This window comes from Martes martes, assembly GCF_963455335.1.
Source record: "Martes martes genome assembly, chromosome: 8".
Classification (NCBI taxonomy): Eukaryota; Metazoa; Chordata; class Mammalia; order Carnivora; family Mustelidae; genus Martes; species Martes martes.
The window spans coordinates 15,412,399-15,422,438 of record NC_137895.1 but is presented as its reverse complement, the minus strand read 5'-3'; the positions used below and the strand labels follow the sequence as shown (position 1 = coordinate 15,422,438).

At 35.2% G+C, this 10,040-nt stretch overlaps 1 protein-coding gene across 1 annotated transcript in view; it reads right to left on the bottom strand.

Annotated features, from left to right (window-relative positions):
• Positions 1-2,122: 2,122 nt before the first annotated feature.
• CRY1 (cryptochrome circadian regulator 1) overlaps positions 2,123-10,040 on the bottom strand; it is a 95,128-nt gene continuing 87,210 nt past the window's right edge. The window contains exons 10-13 of the mRNA XM_080812460.1: positions 9,847-9,942; positions 3,892-3,963; positions 3,713-3,816; positions 2,123-2,764 (exon numbers count right to left, since the gene is read on the bottom strand). Of these exons, the coding sequence (XP_080668586.1) occupies positions 3,713-3,816; positions 3,892-3,963; positions 9,847-9,942 (272 nt within the window). The 3' untranslated portion in view covers positions 2,123-2,764. The remainder of the gene's footprint in view (positions 2,765-3,712; positions 3,817-3,891; positions 3,964-9,846; positions 9,943-10,040) is intronic.

The following is a 10,040-nucleotide window of genomic DNA, read 5'->3' as shown; positions in this document are numbered from 1 at the left end:
GTAAAACATATGATCCTGTACATTGTAATCAAAACTTGAAACTGACCGATTCAGCTATGCCAACTGTATTAATAAATGTGACCTAGTTTTTTCCATTCCAATATTTGGTGAATTTCTAGGACCATGCAATCAGGAAAAAAAACCCTTGGATGGAGAAATGGAGAAAAGAAGCCAGTATTACGGATATTACCTATAAGAAAATTACAAACATGTTTGAAATTGTGGGAAGATCCTGAAGTTTCTAGTACTTAAGAGAGGCCTTAAAAACATACTGTTATCAGTCTTTTATATCCCAAGTTTACTAATTTATTTCAAGTGAATGTAAAAACATAAGAACTTCACACAGGTTCTTTCAAAAGTTTGCTTTCCTCAACTCAATTTTTCCAAGTTGCCGGAACAGAACAGGTTTTGTCAATACGATTTCAAGATATATTTCCTGAAAGAATATAAGATCTTAAATCCCTCAACCACCAGCAGCGTTTTCAGAATACTAACCCTTTGGTTGGGGGAAAACACTCTATTCAAACGTCCCCTCAACTGGAATACGGTGATACTGGTCTTTCCCTTTCAGTGATTCTTTTCAGTTACAATTTAGACCAAAGTGAAAAAGCTTCCCAAAAAGCCCCCTAAAAGCCAAAATCCCCCTACATTTCAAAGTAAAATATCAGTGTCTATGCTGAAACAATGTCCTCTTACTAAAATATTTATTCACATTAAAACTGAATCTTTTTTTTCCTTAAGATTTTATTTATTTGACAGAGAGAGACATCACAAGTAGGCAGAGAAGCAGGTGGGGGGGGGGGAGCAGGTTCCCTGCTGAGCAGAGAGCCTGATGCAATGGAGGGCCTGATTTCAGGACCCCAAGATCATGACCTGAGCTGAAGGCAGACGCTTAACCCATTGAGCCACCCAGACGCCCCTAAAACTGAATCTTTTAGGGGTGCCCGGGTGGCTCAGTCTGTTAGGGGTTCGACTCTTGGTCTCTGCTCAGGTCTTGATCTCAGGCCCATAAGTTCAAGCCCCATATTCAGCTGCACACTGGGCATGAAGCCTGCTAAAAAACAAAACAAAACAAAAAACAAAACAAAACAAAACAACACAAAAAAACCCCTGAATCTTCTATTCCCCTGGATGATGAGGGTCCCGGGTCTATGAATTTCTCAATGCTGTACAGTACAATCAGGTCCAAAGAGTAGACTGGTAAATACAAGTATCATGAAAAACAATTAAGATATCACTCCTTATTAACAGTGGCAAAAGAAGATAGATAATGCATATTTTTTTTTCTTTTCTAAGTAATGGAACTTATCACTCAGTGTTAATTCATTATTCAGGATGCTTTTTAAAATGTGTATCATATAAAAATGTTACTGTTTTTGGATCTTAGACTCAAATTATTCGTAAGTTACTTTTAAATACAATTATCACCCTGAACATCTATCAGAACTAAAGACTGGGGAAAAGAAAGAAAGAAAGAAAAAAAAAAAACACTGGTTATAATTCCAAAAGGAAAAAACTAGCCTACAAGAGACAGGAATGGGATAATAATAGTAATGAGAATAACAACAGCTAACCACAGCTGTAGCATACAGTTAGGCAGACTATGCACTGCATGATCCAGGGATCTATAAAGCACAGCAGCCTTGCAGCTAACATTTATCGACTAACTGCCACATGCCAGGCACTGTTAGGAGCATTTCATATGTAGCATGAAGCAGATACTACTCTTATCCCTATAAGGTTAATAACTTGCCCAAGATCTCAAATGAGTGGCAGAGCCAGGTCTTTGACTCCAGAGCCTACATTATTAATTATAGTGACTAACTCATAGTTATAAGCCCCATTACCTGAAATAACCACTTTGGTTTTATATCTTTCTTGCAGATAGGTATTATAAAAAGTATAAAGCGTTTGGAAGTTGGTAATCTTATTTGGAATAATTGTGAAAAATACTGTATTACCAAAATAAATGGGACCTGATCCTTAATCCAGAATGGTTACATGTGGTTTGCAGACTGTCTCTGATTTGTAATCACATCCCATAGAACAATGTTCTCCCCCTTACCTAAAACAAAAACTTAAAAAGAAAAGAAAAAACAACCACCACCAAGTACACAAGATTCCATATATGCATATACTTTAATAACAAGGTCACTTAGCTGTAAATGAACAAAAGGAGACAAGGAGAACTTAACACATGATACTTCCACAGATTTGGGTCAAAACAGGCATACATGAAGATTTAAAACATATATTGTCTGTGTTAACAGAGGTTATAACTACCAATTTTGATTGCGCACATTTTCTAAAACATTATCAAAGAGTGTAAAGTTAGATAAAACAATGATGTCAAGAAAATTTTGTCCTAAAATTTTAACAAAGTCTTTTAAGAAAGTCTAAAAACCTCCTATTTTCCCACATTGACTCTCAAAACTTCAGTTTGTATATCAGAATATCAGTTTGCCACTTTAACTTTTACCATACATGAAAAATTATCAAAAATATATTGATGGGTCTATATTAATTGTGACTATTTATATTTACATTAAGCAAAATTTTTACCAAGTTCTTTATATACAAATTACCATTTGTCCTACATGAAATTCATTAAAAAGTTTAAAACTACAGAAATGTCATTAGAAACAATGCATTTCAAAATGTAACTGCTTTCCATCAATGAAGAACATTTTAAAATAATTTAACTGAAAAAAGTAGTGAACTCCCCACCAATTTCGGCTGCAACAGTATTCCTCCTGAATGTTTTCTGTGATTTAAGGGGGAAAAAAAATGGGGTAAAGTTTGATTGCAAGGAATTAAATGATAAAAATTTGATGAGTGTTTACTGATCTTATCTTCAAGAAGTGTACAGTCTACTTAGGGCTGGTGCTAAAAACTACAGCAATTTTTAAAAACTTTTTATATTTTTTATTTTACTTTTTATTATTGCTGTTCATATATATATTATTACTGAAGTATAACTGACAGACAATATTATATTAAGTTTCTGGTGTACATCATACTGATTCAACAATTCTGTATGTTAGCCAATGGTCACCATGATAAAATATAGTTAGCAGTAATTTAAAAAACGCCAACAGTTTAAGATAAATGAATATGTCTTTAAAACATAGTAAATGTATTATTATAGATACTTTTCAAATAAACTTAAATCAAAAAATAGTATCCCACATCCAATTCAACTGAATATAGCCATGGCCTTTTGATACCTCTAAAAAGGACCAATATTTAAAAAATCAAACTATTCCAGAACTGGAAAGAATTTAGATTTCAGAAGTACAACAGATAAAAGAAAGTTATAAACATTTAAGAGGAAAACATTTGGGGAAAAGTTCATAAAGGGATTAATAATACCACTAAAATAAAAAGTCACTTTAATTGTTTTAGACTCAAGGTCGTATAGTAAGGAATTAAAAAGATGTCTTTTTCTGAGAAAAAACTTGAGCACAACATCATTACTTTTTCAAATTTAAATATCAATTAAGATGATCTTAAAACTAAGTGCTACAATTTTTCCAGTAGAGATGCACTTCTCTTGTCTAAGAATTAACTAATTTTATAATAATCACTGAAAAATTTAAGGCTCAGTTTCTCTAGTTTGAAAAATGTGATAAGCTCCATTTTGGAAATTGTCTTAATTTATATGGATTACACCCTACACTAAAGCAAGAAAATAAAGGTCTAAAATATTTACCTAATTAGTGCTCTGTCGCTGGACCTTAGAACCGATACTCTGCGTGTCTTCTTCCTCACTAGGACGTTTCCCACTGCTGAGACCAGTGCTCATGGGGCTTCTTCCTACATAGTTAAAAAAAAATTATGTTTAAGATAGGAAGGTGAAAAGAACAGTATGCTCAAATGCTTCCTTCTTACCTTGCTTTAATAGGTGAGTTTGCTGATTATCTCCATGAGCATAATGTAAAATACCGCTCCCTTGAGAGCAACCTGTTAGTATTAAAAACACAGTAAAATTACTTAAACCCCAAATCTTATGTATTAAGACTACAAATCTAGTTTTTAGTAATTGTATTAAGGTCATTTATGCTTTTTAGGATGAAACCTCAATCCTTCATATGAATAAAAAGTCACAAGTCCAAATCAGGAAAATTTAAACTTAGGGTCATAGAAATGTTGACTTTTGGTTCAAAGGCAAAATCACTGATAATCATTTTCTAAAAAACATTTCTTTATTGAATAACAACTAGACACTTGACCATGGAAGCAAATACATCCTCCTTTACCTCTTGTCCCTTTATTCTACATTCTTCCCTCAGTGCCTGTCCAAAACATATGTCCTTGGAGATAAGTGAATAAGGGCCTTCCAGATGAGAATTAATTCAAATCACACAAAGAGGAGGAAACACAATGTGGCAGTTACCTAGCCTAAGCAATTACATTAATCCTTCCAAAAAGAAACAATGTTATAGGAGAGGGTGTTGGCACAGAAAGTAGGTCCTAGAGAAACATTTTTGTCAGTGTGTCCAGATAATGGACAAATGTGAACATTCTAGCCCCTACACAGAAGTCACCTCATGATCTGACTAAGGCAATCTACTTATTTTTTTTTTTATTGTAATTTCATGCTCATCAAGTTCCTCTGGATAAAGAATTCAGCTTTTTAGGTACTCAGAATTGGGAAAGTGAATGCCCTGATCAGGGATGAGGGCTTCTATCTCTGGAAAGGGATACCTCCACCATAAATAATAAACTAGTGTTCCCTGTTGATATATATATTTTAAACATTTTATTTATTTGTCAGAGAAAGAGAGAGAGAGAGGGAAAGAGCACAAGTAGGGAGAGTAGCAGGCTCCCTGCTGAGCAAGGAGCCCTATGCAGGACTCAATCTCAGGACCCTAGGATCATGACCTGAGCCAAAGGCATATGCTTAACTGACTGAGCCACCCACACATCCCTGCTATTTTATATCACATGGATGGTGTGTATGTGTGTACATGTGTTTGTGTGTGGGTGTGTGTATGTTTGTATTTGGGGGTGGTGCAGAGGAAGAGAGAGTCTTAAGCAGGCTCCACAACCAGTCTCATGACCCTGAGATCATGACCTGAGCCAAAATCAAGAGCTGGATGCTTAACTGACTTTTAAACTTCTAGTCTGCCATTTATAGGATGGTCACCTCTAATTATACTAAAAACACTCAGTTCTTGGACTTGCTGAAGGTCAGATTCTGGACTCCAGCACATTCACCACTGAATGGTGCTACTCCTGGTTTCACCATCAGCAGAGTGTCCCCTAATAGTGATAATTGTTGTCTTCCATTATTGCACAAGATTATTTAAAACTTCACACAACACTGTGAATGTACTTAATTCCACTGAATTGTACAATTAAAACGGTTAAATGCTAAGTTTTATGTTACATATATTTTGCAATCAAGAAAAATTCAATAGGGACACCTAGGTGGTTCTGCTGGTTGAGTATTGGACTCTTGGTTTCAGTTCGGTTCATGATCTCGGGACCGAGACCTGCATCAGGCTCCCCACTCAGCAGGGAGTCTGCCTGGGATTCTCATCTCCCTCTGTCCTTCCCCCTACTCATGCACACACTCTCTCTCTAAAATAAAATTTTTAAAAAAGAAAGGAAACAAACAAAAAAAGGAAACTTCAAAAAATACACTTTCAATTATTGTATTTAGTCATACCTAATACAATTGTTGAGTGCTCCTTTATGCTAGAGATTATACTAGGTACTAGGGATACAAATATTATAAAAACATGAGGTCTTATCTTCAAGGGGCTCACAGTCCAAGTAGAAAGTGACAGATACATAAAATCACTAAGTACAAATAATTAATATAATGGTTCTGGGATGGAGTTGTTACAGCATACAGTGAGGACACTGAGGAAGGAAAAGTCAATTTTACTGGAAGATTCACAGAGGTAGGCTCTAAATCACAGACTAGTCACCTCATTTTCTCAACTCCATCAATTTTATTCCCCTTCCTGTTCTAAGATAAATGAGAATAATCTCATAAACAAAAAAATACTGAGTAAAAGCAGCCAGACACAAAAAAGAATACAAACTATAAGATTTTTGTAAAGTTCAAAAATGGGAAAAAACAGAATTAGAAATCAGGAGAATGATTACTTTTGAAGATGGGGGAGGGATTAATAAGCTCAATAAATACATACAGAGTTTCCTTAAGATAGCATCTTATTCCTTTAGAGAGTTAAATGATAAGCAGGCACTTAGAATCTTCCTGTGCCCTAAATTCATGAATATCTCAACTGCCTATAACTTCCCCATAAAAATGCAGTAACCTGGGGCGCCTGGGTGGCTCAGTTGTTAAGTGTCTGCCTTCAGCTCAGGTCATGATCTCAGGGTCCTGGGATGGAGCCCTGCATTGGACTCCCTGCTCTGCAAGCCTGCTTCTCCCTCCCCCTCTGCCCGCTGCTCCCCCTGCTGTGCTCTCCGTCAAAGAAAAAAATCTTTTAAAAAATGCAGTAAATTATATTTTCACAAGAATAACAGTACAAGAGACAATGAGCAGAGGACAGAGCTTTGCCAAATCAATTGGCTAATGACGAGCTTAGCTGCTTAGAAAAATCAGAAATTCCCATATTCATCATGTCTTTAGGGACACTACCGTAGTTAAATTTCAAATGCCAAGATATAGGAGATAGGAGTCTTAGAATGAAAACAACTTAAAAAAAAAAAAAAACACCCCATATTTCTTGTTTTAAAAAATCCCACATTTTTCTAAGGGCAAAAGTTTGTATACTCATACTCTTCTTATGCTATACTGCCAACAGCACCAAAAGGGTTTTTCACTCATAAAATTCTAACTTAGGGGTGCCTGGGTACCTAGGTTGGTTAAGTGTCTGCCTTTGGATCAGGTCATGATCTCAGGGTCCTGGGATGGAGACCCACATAGGGCTCCCTGCTCAGTGGGAGACTGCTTCTCCCTCTACCCCTCCCCTTGCTTATGTATGCTCTCTGTTAAATAAATAAATAAAATCTTTTAAAAAAATTCTAACTTAAAGGACTGTGGGGAGAAAACGGCATAGAAAAAATATTCAAAAGAAATATGCTGAAATTTTAATAGTGACTATCTCTGCTAGATGGAATTGTGGGTGATTTTTATTTTTCTTCTTTTCTATTTTTCTGAATTTCCTAAATTGTATATAGTGAATATTTTTTTTAAAGCAGTTTTGAGGTACAATTTATGTAACATAAAATTCAGCTGTTTTAAGTTCAATAATTTTTAGTAAATTTACAGAGTTGTGTAACCATCAGCACAATCCAGTTTTAGAACACTTTCATGCCCATTTGCATTCATTCTCATTCCTACCCCTAAACCTAAGGTAACCATTAACTTACCTTATTTTAAAGACATGCCTTTTCTGCATAATTCATACAAATGAAATTGTGCAACATGTGGTCTTTTATGTCCGGATTCTTTAACTTAACATAGTATTTTTGAGGTCTATCCATGTTGTAGCAAGTACCAGCATTTTATTTCTTCTTAAGGATTAGTATTCCATTGCATGGATGTGCCACATTTTGACTATTATAAATAAAGCCATCATAAACATTCTTATGATTCTGGTCTTTGTGTAGATATATGTTTTCATTTCTTTTGGACAGATATTTAGGAATGGAATTTCTGGGTTTTATGTTAAGTTTATAAGCTTTTAAGAAACTGTCAACCTGTTTCCCAAAGTGGCTGTACCATTTTATAGACCACCACTCACAACATATGAGGGTTCCAGGCTCTTCACATCCTCTGCAACTCTTGTTATTGTCTGTCATTTTTTAGGCACTCCAGTGGGTACAGGGTAACTAACTCATCCCAGTTTGTCCGGGATTTTTCAAGTGTTAGCACTGCTAGTCTCATGTCTCAGGAAACCCCTCAATTCCAGGTAATCATTGACAGTTGGTTACCCTAAGTGCGAAGTCTCTGAGTGGTTTTAATTTGCATTTCCCTACTGACTAATAATGCTGAACAGGTATTTTTAATAGAAAAAAATAAAAACTAAAACATATTACTATTATAAATAGATTACGATTTGCTTTATCATAAGAACAAAAATACTTCAAGTCATCTGTGTACAAGTTATAAATAATTGTGCCCTTTGATATACCTTGTGAGACACTATAAAAGTCTACAAACAGGGTAAGTAGAGGGCATAAAAGGATATGCTTCAGAATGTGGCAAAAATCCCCTTGTACTGGACATAAAGTAGATAGTCAAAATGTGGGTGCTTTGTTCCTTTCTCCTTAATCTAATTGTTGAAGAAAAAAAAATATATGCTCTCAAAAGGATACAGAGTATTTCTGAATCAGAAAGTCTCAATTTTTTAAAGGTTTTGTTCTTAATATCAATTTTAAACATGTGACTTTTTTGAAAAAAAACTAAGCATTCCTCGAATGCCTTGTTTTTAATCAAATTAATTAGCCTCATGCTATTTTTGGTTAGAACCCTTGAAAACTGATACAATCATTCAAATTTCCAATACTGGCTCCTTGGCATTATTAATATCACACATTAAGAATATATGTGGCAACTAAGTATATATCATATGGAAAACCACTACAAACAAGACTGGAAGGAAAAACTCATGTGCAAAAAGCTAAAGGCCCTATGCACGTGTATGATAAATCTTTTGGCCATATTCATAGGACCACTAAACCTTAATTATTTACCTTATACATAAAAGTAAAAAAGTAAAAAAAAAAAAAAGAGCCTTCAGAAGGGATATCTGAGTTTCATTCTACCCTTAAAATTGTCCTCCTCGGGGCGCCTGGGTGGTTCAGGGGGTTACAGCCTCTGCCTTTGGCTCAGGTCACGATCCTGGGGTCTTGGGATGGAGCCCCGCATTGGACTTTCTGCTCAGCGGGAAGCCTGCCTCCCCCCCGCCCTGTCTGCCTCTCTGCCTACTTGTGATCTCTGTCCGTCAAATAAATAAATAAGATCTTTAAAAAAAAAATTGTCCTCCTCAATTAGTTTGTAAGATCTTTACCTTGAGCTAAATTCTACTACATGTAATGATGTTTTCCATCTCCAAAATGTCACTAATGGAATGACAGGTTTGTGTGTGTGTGTGTGTGTGTGTGTGTATACATATGTATGGAGAAAAAATATTATAGTGAGATTTAATAAAAAATATATTTGATTATTTTTTTTTGTTTTGTCAATAAAGTAACTTTATTGGAAACATGAACAGATATCTTCTCAATGGAATAAGGAAGTTAGCACAATGGTAATAAAAGAAATTCCATCTAGATGGGCGAAATTCTAAGTCAGAGAAATAGGCCCTATTATTCCAGCTTGCTCCCGACTTTGCAGTCTGCGGTTTGCTTCATTAGCAGTCCCTGGTAGGCTAGCAGTTGCAATGAAGAGTTTAAGACTATACATGATTTTAACACCACTGAAGGAACAGAAGAAACAGACTACAATAATGAAGGTCCAGAAGAAACTCAACAAAATTTTTAATGGAATGTAAAGAAACAATTTCTTCTGCAGAAAGTAAGTATCTGCTGATCAGGGTCTAAATCATCAAATCCACCAAATTTTAAACCCAGACCATCAATACATCAAAACCAGTCATAGTCTAGCCTGCCCTCCTCGTTACACAGTAGCTCATAGGAGCTAAGAATTAAGTTTTGGTGGTAAAGATACCTTTTGAGTTCAAAGGACACCTTTAACATGATTATCCTAATCCATCCTTGAGAATAGTAGGTAGTATTACCAAGTAATTTTTAAATCAATTTCCTAAGAAAAGGCACAAAAAAATACGTAGCTGCTTTAAAAATATATTTGATTATTAATCTCTTTATGTTGCAAAGTATAGAAATTTCCTTTTCACTTACTTCCACTGCTGCTACAACCTGGAATATTTTCTCCAGGAGAATAACCCAAGAGGCCTCCATTCCCATTAGGATTAGAAGGCACTGATGCAAGAAGACCTAAAGGGAGAAAATTTCCTATTAAATTATGGTCAATATCAAATTCAAGGATAGATACATAAATACCTCCCAAAGAAACAAACCAAAGTTAACTACTG